General features: G+C 38.7%; 1 protein-coding gene across 1 annotated transcript in view; it reads left to right on the top strand.

Annotated features, from left to right (window-relative positions):
* LOC128685783 (ADP-ribose pyrophosphatase, mitochondrial) overlaps positions 1-14,631 on the top strand; it is a 55,723-nt gene that overhangs the window by 25,776 nt on the left and 15,316 nt on the right. Inside the window, exons 6-9 of the mRNA XM_070087853.1 lie at positions 8,042-8,155; positions 9,994-10,118; positions 11,910-12,005; positions 13,620-13,738. Of these exons, the coding sequence (XP_069943954.1) occupies positions 8,042-8,155; positions 9,994-10,118; positions 11,910-12,005; positions 13,620-13,738 (454 nt within the window). The remainder of the gene's footprint in view (positions 1-8,041; positions 8,156-9,993; positions 10,119-11,909; positions 12,006-13,619; positions 13,739-14,631) is intronic.

Below are 14,631 nucleotides of genomic sequence, written 5' to 3'. Positions count from 1 at the left end.
CCCCATAAACATAATGGTGGTGATAAGCAAGATTATTTAGGCACAGGTATGCATAAGTACGATTATTATACATAGTGTACACTACCTAGGTAAATCCCCCCCCCTCCACAAAAAAAAAAAAAAAAGTTCCTCTATGTTATGGCTTAAGTAATGAAGCCCACCTGACCTAGTTGGGAACTTTTACTGTGTTTATTTGCAAAGGGGATGCCTGTGACCTTTTTCATCACCCAACCCTGTATAGTCCTTGTGGCTTAGCACTTCTTTTTGATTATAATAATAATAATCATCACCCAACTTTGATTAATACCTCTTCCCCATACAAGGAGAACTGTATGCCCCATGCATCTATGCTCCAGTTCCCTGAATTAAGCCTGAATACCTTTCATCCCTACCCCCCACTCCACATGTGCTGTAGAATCCTACGGGTTTAACGCTCTCCCGTAATTATAATATAATACCGTATTTGCATTGTATTGACAAGCTGTCAGTGGCCCTTACGACCCCAACCAAGATAGTAAACAAAAAACTTAGCATCAAGTTAGTAAGTAAGATTATTTAGGTAAAGGTGCACATAAATACAGTTATACATAGTAACATATATGTAAACTATGTAGGCTAACCAAAAAAAAAAAAAAGAATAAATGACATTTCTATTGGTGTCCTTGTTGCCTTGGTAACCCTTAACAACCATAACAACAACAAGGTAAACAAACTTGCTGGTAATTTTCGTCTCTCTTCCTTCATTAATTACTAACATATTCGACCTTTTTCAGAACTTTTTGTTGATTGTATTAGAATGGTCTGCCACGCTGATGTTTTAGTTAAATTTGTTCTTGAACATCATAATTAAGCCGGGAAAAGTGCTAAAGATGTTAAGTAAAAGGACACAAATGCAACTAATGTGACATTTTATTGTGGCAACGTTTCGCCCTCCAGGAGCTTTATCAAACTGTTACAAATAATACATGGACACAGAGGGTATATATAGGCTCAGAGTGAGGTGTAATACTAGTGGTAATAGTAGTAATACAACTATTTTTATGCTACCCAAATATAGCTTTTATAACCTTTTACTCGTGTACAACTTGATTGTTCTACCTTATTGTATTACTACTGCTGTATAACCCTTGTGGTTTAGCGCTTCTTTTTTATTATAATAATAATGTATTACTACTACTACTACTACCACCACTAGTATTACACCTCACTCTGAGCCTATATATACCCTCTGTGTCCATGGGGGCTCTGGTGGCCTGGTGGCTAACGCTCTCGCTTCACACGGCGAGGGCCTGGGTTCGATTCCCAGCCAGAGTAGAAACATTGGACGTGTTTCTTTCCACCTGTTGTCTATGTTCCCCATCAGTAAAATGGGTACCTGGGTGTTAGTCGACTGGTGTGGGTCGCATCCTGGGACACTGACCTAATTTGCCCGAAATGCAGAGCATAACAAGGGGAGTTTCTATATAGTAGTATGTCATTGTTGTCAGTTAGGACTGTATACCTTGTACATGTACTTGTAGTAAATAAAGATATTATTATTATTATTATGGGTGAAATGCCTATGATTTTAAACTGATGGAAGATAGAGGTATGGGTGTGTGTGGGAAACAAGCAGGTTGCAACACTAGGGTTGGAAACAGTAAATGTATAAAAGGCATTCAGCATGAAGTTATAAATAAAGACAATAGATCAGGTCAGCAAACAAAGGGGGACAGCAGAGGGCAGCAAGGGACTAGCTCCCTTAAGGTTTACTATACTAATAGCAGGAGTGTAAGAAATAAGATAGATGAGCTAAGATTAATTGCAAGTGCAGGAAACATATATATTATTGCTATAACAGAGACCTGGCTCAATCTGAAAGATAGAGAGATGCCCTCTGAATGTCACATACAAGGCTATAAATTATTCCACACTGACAGGGTCAACAGGAAAGGTGGTGGAGTAGCGATGTATGTCAGACAATTTAAATTGCTGTGTTAGACAAGATATAAAATTAGAAGCGTCGGCCACTGAATCTGTTTGGTTGCAGCTTCTCGAGGGCCGAGAAAAGCTGGTTTTGGGTATGATTTACAGGGCCCCAAATCTTGATAGGGAGTGCTGTAAACTTCTATGGGACGAAAATCATAAGGCATTTACATACGAAAAAGTTGTGCTAATGGGAGATTTCAACTATAGACAGATAGACTGGAGCAATTTGACAGGAAATTTAGTCAGGTGACTTTCTTGATACGATCCAGGATTGTTTTTTAAAACAGTTTGTGATAGAACCAACTAGGGGCAATAACCTCCTTGACTTGGTTCTTGCCAGTAGGGAAACACTAATTAATAATCTTGAGGTTAATGATGAGCTTGGGGAAAGTGATCACAAATCACTCAGTTTTAATATATCATGGAATTCCCCTAACAATGGCAATAAAGTCTCCGTCCCTGACTTTTGCTTGGCTGATTTCATAGGACTGAAAAATTACTTAGGTGGGCTGAACTGGAATGACCTGACTAAGGGTCAGGTAGGTGGTGATGGTTGCCGATATGACCCTTTCCAGGGCATAGTTCTAGCTGCTCAGTCAAATTATTTTCCAAATAGGGAAATTAGATCAAACAAAAATGATCCTAAATGGATGAACAATAGATTAAAATATCTGATTGGTCAAAAGAGAGGCATATATAGGCAAATCAAAAGAGGAGAGGGGCAGTTAAGAAATCGATATATTCAGTTAAAGAGAGAAATAAAAAAGGGAAGTAGAAAAGAAAAAAGAGATTATGAGGTTAAAGTTGCAAGAGAATCAAAGACTAACCCAAAAGGATTCTTTCAGGTGTACAGAAGTAAGATCAGGGACAAGATAGGCCCACTCAAAAGTTCCTCGGGTCAGCTCACTGACAGTGATAAGGAAATGTGTAGAATTTTTAACACATACTTCCTCTCAGTTTTTACACAGGAGGATACCAGCGATATTCCATAAATGATAAATTATGTAGAACAGGACGATAATAAACTGTGCACGATTAGGGTCACAAGTGACATGGTCCTTAGGCAAATAGATAAATTAAAACCTAACAAATCCCCAGGCCCTGATGAACTGTATGCAAGGGTTCTAAAGGAATGTAAAGAGGAGCTTAGCAAACCTTTGGCTAATCTTTTCAACATATCACTACAAACTGGCATGGTGCCAGATAAGTGGAAAATGGCAAATGTGATACCTGTTTTCAAAGCAGGTGACAGGTCCTTAGCTTCGGACTATAGACAAATAAGCCTAACCTCCATAGTGGGAAAATTTATGGAATCGATAATTGCCGAGGCAGTTCGTAGCCACCTTGAAAAGCATAAATTAATCAACGAATTTCAGCATGGTTTTACAAAGGGGCGTTCCTGCCTTACGAATTTATTAACTTTTTTCACTAAGGTATTTGAGGAGGTAGATCATGGTAATGAATATGATATTGTGTATATGGACTTCAGTAAGGCTTTTGACAGGGTCCCACATCAGAGACTATTGAGGAAAATTAAGGCACATGGAATAGGAGGAGAAATTTTTTCCTGGATAGAGGCATGGTTGACAAATAGATAGCAGAGAGTTTGCATAAATGGGGAGAAATCAGAGTGGGGAAGCGTCACGAGCGGTGTTCCACAGGGGTCAGTGTTGGGCCCCCTGCTGTTCAGTCTACATAAACGACATAGATGAGGGCATAAAGAGCGACATCAGCAAGTTTGCCGATGACACCAAAATAGGCCGTCGAATTCATTCTGACGAGGACATTAGAGCACTCCAGGAAGATTTGAATAGACTGATGCAGTGGTCGGAGAAGTGGCAGATGCAGTTTAATATAGACAAATGCAAAGTTCTAAATGTTGGACAGGACAATAACCATGCCACATATAAACTAAATAATGTAGATCTTAATATTATGGATTGCGAAAAAGATTTAGGAGTTCTGGTTAGCAGTAATCTGAACCCAAGACAACAGTGCATAAGTGTTCGCAATAAAGCTAATAGAATCCTTGGCTTCATATCAAGAAGCATAAATAATAGGAGTCCTCATGTTGTTCTTCAACTCTATACATCCTTGGTTAGGCCTCATTTAGATTACGCTGCACAGTTTTGGTCACCGTATTATAGAATGGATATAAATGCTCTGGAAAATGTACAAAGGAGGATGACAAAGTTGATCCCATGTATCAGAAACCTTCCCTATGAGGATAGACTAAGGGCCCTGAATCTGCACTCTTTAGAAAGACGTAGAATTAGGGGGGATGTGATTGAGGTGTATAAATGGAAGACAGGAATAAATAAAGGGGATGTAAATAGTGTGCTGAAAATATCTAGCCTAGACAGGACTCACAGCAATGGTGTTAAGTTGGAAAAATTCAGATTCAGGAAGGATGTAGGAAAGTACTGGTTTGGTAATAGAGTTGTAGATGAGTGGAACAAACTCCCAAGTACAGTTATAGAGGCCAGAACGTTGTGTAGCTTTAAAAATAGGTTGGATAAATACATGAGTGGATGTGGGTGGGTGTGAGTTGGACCTGATAGCTTGTGCTACCAGGTCGGTTGCCGTGTTCCTCCCTTAAGTCAATGTGACCTGACCTGACTAGGTTGGGTGCATTGGCTTAAGCCGGTAGGAGACTTGGACCTGCCTCGCATGGGCCAGTAGCCCTGCTGCAGTGTTCCTTCGTTCTTATGTTCTTATAACAGTTTGACAAAGCTCCTGGAGAGCAAAACGTTGCCACAATAAAATGTCACATTAGTTGCATTTGTGTCCTTTTACTTTACATATTGTTGGTAATTCTACCAACATTATTACAGTGCTAAAGATGGTCTGGTGTTGATGAATTTATTAGTATTATTCTCTTAAAAGGATGGTTCCTTGATGTCGGTGAAGGGCTCTTGATCCAAGGAATTATAAAAGAACAAAAAACACTACAGTGAATAGGCCCACTGCAGTGTAAAAACAATGCAGTTGGCATATTGGCATTTTAATCGATACTGCGGAGCTGAACATAACCAAGACTGAGGGACTGACCACCTCAGACTTGCTTCAAGACTGAGGGACTGACCATCTCAGACTTGCTGTGAGACCGAGGGATTAACCACCTCAGACTTGCTTCAAGACTGAGGGACTGACCATCTCAGACTTGCTGTGAGACCGAGGGATTGACCACCTCAGACTTGCTTTGAGACTGAGGGACTGGCCATCTCAGACTTGCTTTGAGACTGAGGGACTGACCATCTCAGACTTGCTTTGAGACTGAGGGACTGACCATCTCATACTTGCTGCAAGACTGAGGGATTGACCACCTCAGACTTGCTTTGAGACTGAGGGACTGACCATCTCAGACTTACTGCGAGACTGAGGGATTGACCACCTCAGACTTGCTTTGAGACTGAGGGATTGACCACCACAGACTTGCTTTGAGACTGAGGGATTGACCACCTCAGACTTGCTTCAAGACTGAGGGATTGACCACCTCAGACTTGCTTTGAGACTGAGGGACTGACCATCTCAGACTTGCTTTGAGACTGAGGGATTGACCTCCTCAGACTTGCTTTGAGACTGAGGGACTGCCCCTCTCAGACTTGCTGCAAGACTGAGGGATTGACCACCTCAGACTTGCTTCAAGACTGAGGGATTAACCACCTCAGACTTGCTTTGAGACTGAGGGACTGACCACCTCAGACTTGCTTCAAGACTGAGGGACCGACCACCTCAGACTTGCTTTGAGACTGAGGGACTGACCATCTCAAACTTGCTGCGAGACTGAGGGATTGACCACCTCAGACTTGCTTCAAGACTGAGGGATTGACCACCTCAGACTTGCTTCAAGACTGAGGGATTGACCACCTCAGACTTGCTTTGAGACTGAGGGATTGACCACCTCAGACTTGCTTTGAGACTGAGGGATTGACCACCTCAGACTTGCTTTGAGACTGAGGGACTGACCACCTCAGACTTGCTTCAAGACTGAGGGACTGACCATCTCAGACTTGCTTCAAGACTGAGGGACTGACCACCTCAGACTTGCTTCAAGACTGAGGGACTGACCACCTCAGACTTGCTTCAAGACTGAGGGACTGACCACCTCAGACTTGCTTCAAGACTGAGGGACTGACCACCTCAGACTTGCTTCAAGACTGAGGGACTGACCACCTCAGACTTAAATAACAAAAAGGCACAATACCGTGACTGGAACGATACACTACTACTACTACTACTACTACTACCTCCACCTCTTCCTGCCTATATATATAGCCGTCCTGCTCCACCTCTGTTAGTGTGACTTTGTCAATGGTCCAAGTCGGACCGAAACGTCGTCGTAAGCTTCTCTCTTTTATGTGCGGGTTATTTGTGCACCTCAGACTTGCTTCAAGACTGAGGGACTGACCACCTCAGACTTGCTTCAAGACTGAGGGACTGACCACCTCAGACTTGCTTCAAGACTGAGGGACTGACCACCTCAGACTTGCTTCAAGACTGAGGGACTGACCACCTCAGACTTGCTTCAAGACTGAGGGATTGACCATCTCAGACTTGCTTCAAGACTGAGAGACTGACCACCTCAGACTTGCTTCAAGACTGAGGGACTGACCACCTCAGACTTGCTTCAAGACTGAGGAACTGACCATCTCAGACTTGCTTCAAGACTGAAGGACTAACCATTGCAGACTTGCTTCAAGACTAAGGGACTGACCACCTCAGACTTGCATCAAGACTGAGGGACTGACACCTCGTGTCCACATCTTTATTTCTGTTGTCTATTTTGACTGAAGAAACCTCCTGAGCAGGCAAAATGTCTTGTCAATAAAGATACCAAACATATCTTACGTGGCTATTAGCTCATATTACAACTAACCCAGAATAGTGCAAATAGATTTGTAGAGCAGTACAGTGGACCCCCGGTTAACGATATTTTCTCATTCCAGAAGTATGTTCAGGTGCCAGTACTGACCGAATTTGTTCCTGTAAGGAATATTGTGAAGTAGATTAGTCCATTTCAGACCCCCAAACATACACGTACAAACGCACTTACATAAATACACTTACATAATTGGTCGCATTGGGAGGTGATCGTTAAGCGGGGGTCCACTGTATTTATTTCAGATCTCTCGTCCATACATAAGTGCAGTACTGTATCTGTACTGGTATAAATAATATCCACAAATTCACAGTGCATGAGGTTCTCTTTAATTACAGTAATATGAATTGTATTGTGGTGCTCAGTGTTACTAACACAAAGTACAATAGAGGAGAATGCTATGCTCCTGCGAGTTTAAAAAGATGCCATATTCTGCTTTTTGTTTTTTTAATATTAATTTTAATTTTCAGCTTGGGTAGCTCTTGAAAGGAAACAAACACGAATATAATGTCATGAGATGCTTTAGTGATAGTGTTGACTTGAGCAGATGTTAATTTTGACTTGAAATTGCACACTAGGTGAAACACAGTATATAATGGATCTTATTGCACTGCATTTGTCTTATTTCCATGGTGTGGGTATTTTATACAGTTTCTCTTCAATGTTTTTTTTTTTTTTTTTTTTTTTTTTTTTTTTTTTTTTTTTTTTTTTTTTTTTTTTTTTTTTTTTTGAAAGGGATGTGGTTAATTGTAGGCCGTAGCTTGACAGATAACTCATTACTTTCATGTATAGCTTGTCACACTGTTAGGTAAGGTTTGTTAACCTGATCTTAAATTGTTATTTGATACAGTACTGAAGATAAAAAGTATATGTATTTAAATTACAGCAGCCTTTTTTTTTGGGGGGGGGGGGGAAAGTTGGACAAAATGTAGAAATTAAAGTTTCAAATAGAAAATAACCCAGTAACTTTTTTTTTTTTTTTTTTTTTTGGGGGGGGGAGACGTTTATGGAAGAGATTGAAATTATTTGGAAGTACTGCAATACATATTTAGATAACATAAAGGAAGCATCTTGGAAAGGTGTGATGACAAGTATAGTACCATAGTACAGTACATAAATAGTGTCCATTAATACGATAGTACATGTATGCAAATCATACAATTAATAGTTTTGCATTCTTTATTTTTACAGGGCATGATATGGGTCAGAACAGCATCATCAAGCATAAAAAGTTTTCACAAGTCATCTTTAGTGAGAATGCACATTAAGTGTAGGGGAAGTTTCTATCCTCGTACCAATGAAAAGGTAAGATTATGATGACACCTTGTTATTTAAAACACAGCAGTAACACTTAAGATGCTATCTTGAATTTAACTTATTGTTATTGGAAATAACTTATTTTATTTTGGTGGTTCCTGGCATTGAGCTAGTGTGTGAGGCAACTCCTGACTATTGAGAGTAAATAAAGAAGCAGATAGAAGAGTGGTCCTTCAAATAATGATTCCAGGGTCCTGACATTTCTTGGTGATGATATATTTTCCTTATGTGTATTTAAACAAGGCTGAGGCCCCAGCTGTTACTTGATATTCAAACCATCAGGTTTTTTAGTGCAAGAAAAGAATAAAATGAACAAAAATAATTTTTGTCTAGTACCTTGCCTTATTCCTCCTTGCTCCTTCAATCCTACTTTTCTCTTACCTCAACCCTTTCAATATCTGTAACCCTCACACCCATTAAAATATTGAAGGTGTCCGCATTAAGTTAATATGCTAGAATCCTTATTATTTGTAATCATAATCAAACCTGCAATTCTTAAAACAATTAAACTTGATGAAAGCCATATAGCATGTACTAACAGGATGTTCAATTCTCTTGTATTCATTGTAACTCCTAAATTTATTTTTACAGCCACGTAAGAGACTGTACAAATATATAAGCACTCAATTAGTCATTGCTTTATTAATCTTACGATAGCCTTAAGTTTGCCCGAAATGCTCTGCATATTAAGGGGCTTTCTGCATGCACACCTAAATGTCATTCACCTCTGTACAAACATTGTATCATTCTGAAATAATCTTAATCTTGCCATAAACTTTACCTGGTATGTACAGCGAACAGACTTCTTCTTCTTCTTTCAACAAACTGGCCGTATCCCACTGAGGCAGGGTGGCCCAAAAAGAAAAACAAAAGTTTCTCTTTTCAAATTTAGTAATTCATACAGGAGAAGGGGTTACTAGCCCCTTGCTCCTGGCATTTTAGTCGCCTCTTACAACACGCATGGCTTACGGAGGAAGAATTCTGTTCCACTTCCCCATGGAGATAAGAGGAAATGAACAAGAACAAGAACTAGAAAGAAAATAGCAGAAAACCCAGAGGGGTGTGTATATATATGCTTGTATATGTATGTGTAGTGTGACCTAAGTGTAAGTAGAAGTAGCAAGACGTACCTGAAATCTTGCATGTTTATGAGACAGAAAAAAGACACCAGCAATCCTACCATCATGTAAAACAATTACAGGCTTTCGTTTCACACTCACTTGGCAGGACGATAGTACCCCCCTGGGTGGTTGCTGTCTACCAACCTATTACCTAAAAGTGAACAGACTTATACCCTATAATTCTTACATTTCTCTCATCTCCCTTTTCCCTTATACAAGGGAACTATGCTCACTTGTTTATAAATCTATTAATTGTATTTTATCCAGCTAGCTTCAGTGTACACTGTGTGATCTAGTACATAATATTGTACATTAATTGACCTTTCATAAGAAGAGTATTGCAGTATGCACACTGGCTTAAGTACATGTATTACCTAGATTTACTGGAGATTTGCAGTATGTCTTTAGTACTGGCCTATTGTTAGGTTTCTTCTGTCTACTAATCCTAAGTACTTCATTCAAATGCTTCACCTTAACCTATGAATATGTTACTCTTTGTTTTTCCTTTCCATTCTCCCTCTTAAAATGTGAGTGAGCACACAGAAGTGTTTACTATTTCACATTATTTTATTCACCATTAGGGTAATTTATATTACAATTAGAGCATACAGATGTATATATATAATTATTTAGCTTTGTCATTTTCTTACTGTAATAAACTAAATTTTTTGCAGTTATCTGTAATAAAAATCTGTGGTATTGTAGGTAACAAGAACAGAGGTACCAGATGATAAGGTGGAATGGTCAGCATCTTTCCATGACTATGCACCAAGGCAATACACAGCTCCTCACATTCTGGCTGGTCCTGAATATGCCGACCCTGATATCAGGTAAGAGGCATACTAACCATGTGGACATTAAAGTGTCTGACAGATGTCTGATAGATCTTTGCAAATTAATTATAAATATTATTACTAAATATTCTTGGGGAAATGCTCAAGTTTTAGGGCTCATATAGCATCTGAGGAATAGAAGGTAGTCAGGATTAATCAAAGAAAGGGTAGAGTAGCTCTAATTCTTCAGATCAAGAGCCCTTCACCAGCCCTTGAGGGAAAACAATAAGTAATGCTATATATATTTGTCATATGACATAAAATAAAACTGCATCATTATAAATCAATGCTTTATTAGTGTTCTCAAGAAAATACTGTAGTTATAAGCATGGTAATGCATTTATCAGCTTTTCAGTCATTCACTCTTAGTAAGTCTGGCAGTTTGTTGAGGTGGAGAAAATTTCAACAAACAAGATTATTGTAATCACGAGGGTCATGTAAATACTCGTTACTATTTTAAAGAAATTATTACCTATAACTCTTTAGAATACGTACTTCGATGCACAGATAACCTGCACTTAGGTGATGGAAAGTAATGGCAACATTTCAGTCTCATTTGTCAATGGTCCAAGTTGTATTGAAACATCATCATTACTTTCCCTCAAGTGCAGGTTATTTGTGTATTGATCCTGCCATGGTATTGTGACTTTCTATTCTTCAATACTTATATGAATACCTCATCTTGTGTAGGCAGACAGAGAATTGAATCTCCATCAATGCTTGTGCTGAATGATCCATGTGAGTTTAGTGCTTTACTTAAAATAAATGACAATAGCTTTGTCATTCCCGAATCATAGTGTATTTCATTCATGCTCACTGCTAGAATTTTTCAGAGCATCTCACTATCACACTTCTGAAAATAATTCTGCAATATGTTATTGGCTTCTCCATTGTGTAAAAATAATGTAGATACACAGCATATTAAAATATGAAAATGCTTGGTGCACAGAGACTTCTGTACTGAAAATGCAACATGAGTTAGCACTTTGTTACCTTCAAGCTATGATGAAGAAAGAATGAAAATGTATTGGATAATACAAATTTCGAGTACTTTTGAGTATTATTATTATTCTTTCAACAAACTGGCCGTAGCCCACGGAGGCAGGGTGGCCCAAAAGGAAAAACACAAGTTTCTCCTTTTAAATTTAGTAATATAGTATACAGAAGAAGGAGTTACTAGCCCCTTGCTCACAGCATTTTAGTCACCTCTTACAACACGCATGGCTTACGGAGGAAGAATTCTGTTCTACTTCCCCATGGAGATGAGGAAATAAACAAGAACAAGAACTAGTAAGAAAATAGAAGAAAACCCAGAGGGGTATGTATATATGCTTGTACATAGATGTGTAGTGTGACCTAAATGTAAATGGAGGTAGCAAGACAAACCTGAAATCTTGCATGTTTATGAGACAGAAAAAAGACACCAGCAATCCTACCATCATGTAAAACAACTACAGGCTTCCGTTGCACACTCACTTGGCAGGACGGTAGTACCTCCCTGTTTACCAACCTACTACCTAATTTTTTTTTTTTTTTTTTTTTCAACAAGTTGGCCGTCTCACCAAAAAGCACTAAGTTCAAGTGGGTCATGCATTGCTACTAACTTTTTGAGTAGCATGGCAAGAGTTTTACCCCCACTCACCCCCTCCATTTTTTATTTGTTGTGTTGTCATTAAAGAAACATTAATAACTGGAGCAAAGAAAACCCTGTACAGCTGAAATAAATAGCAAGGTTTTCCTTCTAGCAGTTGTTAAACTCACTATCTCAATATTACTTTTATTTTACAGTTGCCCAGAATTCAAGCCTTTATGGAATGCAGTAGATGGAAATATCAATCGTTGTTCACATGAAGAATCTTACAATATTGTAGATGGATACCCCAGGTGAGAATATGTTGCAAGTTCCTATACAGTTGTTTTTTTATAAAATGAGTACATTAGTTTGCCAAACTTTAAATTTCAAGTTTTGTTACTATTGTATATGCAACAACAGTGGAACCCTCCCATAAATGACTGTTTAATAAAATCAAGAATAAATAGTCATAAAAGAGATGTATATGCAAGTGAAATAAGAGAAGATGAGTAGAGAGAAGTGGCAGAAGTTGCAACATCTAGGGTATCTCTCAGATAGACAGTGAAATGCTTAGAGGCAGAAGGAAATGACTAGTATTTCTGAGAGGGTGCCTGAGTAATGGTCTCCACAAAAACAGGTATGCGTTTGAGCCATGTTTATACATATATAATAATAACTGGCTGGCTGTGACAGATAGAAGTAGAGAAGGGAACGGCAAAAAAGATATGCAACCTTAGCTGAAGGCAAGACTAGAGGGCAAGACATATTGACTTCTGTTTCTGTCATAATAGTGGGAGGCAGAAAAGCACTCGAAAGGACAAGTGGCTGAAGAGAGGGAAAACAACAAAGTTGGTGAATCCAAATAAATAATAGTAAAGCCTCTCACATCATGTGCCTATGCAGCACGTTCTAAATAGAACACTATATATTTCTTTTCATTAAATATTAGTATGCAGTTTATTATTTTTTATTATTATCACACCGGCCGATTCCCACCAAGGCAGGGTGGCCCGAAAAAGAAAAACTTTCACCATCATTCACTCCATCACTGTCTTGCCAGAAGGGTGCTTTACACTACAGTTTTTAAACTGCAACATTAACACCCCTCCTTCAGAGTGCAGGCACTGTACTTCCCATCTCCAGGACTCAAGTCCGGCCTGCCGGTTTCCCTGAATCCCTTCATAAATGTTACTTTGCTCACACTCCAACAGCACGTCAAGTATTAAAGTATTTATGTGCCATAAAAATTTAAAAAGGGGGCTCAGGCACAAAAATGTTTCTGCTTAGAGATTCCTATGACCTAGGAAAAGCTGGTTATGATTGGCTTAATACAGGATATGCTGTAGGGCTTCCCCAACCTCAACAGACTGACCCACAGTTTTTTTTAACACACTGGCTGTCTCCCACCGAGACAGGGTGACCCAAACAAGAAGCAATTTCACCATCAATCACACTACCACTGTCTTGCCAGAGGTACATAGATACGATAGCTTGGATGTCCCTACAAACAGCAGATATCACAAACCCCTCCTTGAGAGTGCAGGCACTGTACATCCCATCTCTAGGACTCAGCAAATGAAACATACACAGATGACTCACAGCTGTCTACCAGCTCAGTAGTCCTGTAAATATCTCCAAATACTGTCACTTTACAGACTGCAGTTCATACCCCCATCCTTCTTTCTGTTTATTCATTGACAGTTGTTTATCACAATTTAATCTGAGTTCACATGACCATAACTTTAAGTTTGTAACATTCATAAAGCATTTATCATGTATTTTCTAGATTTCAGTGACAAATGTCATAGCACTGATATTGTAAACTACAGCAGTGATGAAAAAGTGTTGGGAGGATTATTGGATTTGCAAGAAAAGTACTCCACCAAAAAGGGAGGAAATAACTTTGAAAAAAAAAAAATTTTCAGGAACATGCATGGCCGTACAGGTATTGCTGGCCGTGGAGCCCTTGGTCGTTGGGGACCTAATCATGCCGCCGACCCAATTGTTACTCGGTGGAAAATTTATGACAATGAGGTTGCTCATGGTGAGTGCAGTTTAGTGTGATTTTTTTCATTAGTTTCCTGTGTTTACACACATAATAAATAAAATTGACCAAGCATGTCAGAAAATGCTTATCAGTTGTACAGTACTTGCCTATTAAATGCATTTATTTCTACCCACATGAAATTATATACAATATCTTTAAATCTGTACAGACATAGGGTACAAAAGTCTGTACTCATAAGACTGAATGTTCCACAATAAAATATGGTTATGTTAATTGAAAATATAATATTGTACAGTGTTCAAAACAGTGTGCTTCATATATGAAGGAATTTGAGGGTAAGAGTGGAGAGGAAGGACAAGAAAAATGTTATCGTGAGGCATTGGTCAAATCTGTGCATGTGATTAACATGAGAATGGGCAGTGAACAGGACTGTAAAAGTAGTTATGTTACAAGAACATTGGTCATTGACATTTTGAAGTTCACATGGTGTACCTAATTATTGAAAAAGGCAAGATAATATTGTGCATTCTTTAATAGTGGGATGATACTAATTTCCTTTGATGTTAACAAGTGTGTTAGGTATTATGGAAAGGCCAAATGTTATTGAGTATTTTCAAATCTATTGATAAATTTTCTTACATTTTCTGTCGAGTGCCCCTTCTGTCAATGGGTGAAGGACATCTTTGACAAGTAATAGTAATGATTTGTACATAGGTGAATTGTAAATCCCTACATTTATTATTGCTCACAGAAAGCATTTATTCTTTCTTTTGAGGGTTAAATACACTTCACTCATGAATTGGTATTACAATATTTGTTAGCATGTCTCACCTTTGATGAAACTTTTTATGAATAAGAGCTTTAATGAAGATATTATTATATTAATGGGGGAGCACTAAACCCATCTGGGGAAAATGAAATGTAATCAG

This window comes from Cherax quadricarinatus, chromosome 23, assembly GCF_038502225.1.
Source record: "Cherax quadricarinatus isolate ZL_2023a chromosome 23, ASM3850222v1, whole genome shotgun sequence".
NCBI lineage: Eukaryota > Metazoa > Arthropoda > Malacostraca > Decapoda > Parastacidae > Cherax > Cherax quadricarinatus.
Note: the sequence above shows the minus strand (reverse complement) of the source record. Positions and strands in the feature narration are given on the sequence as shown.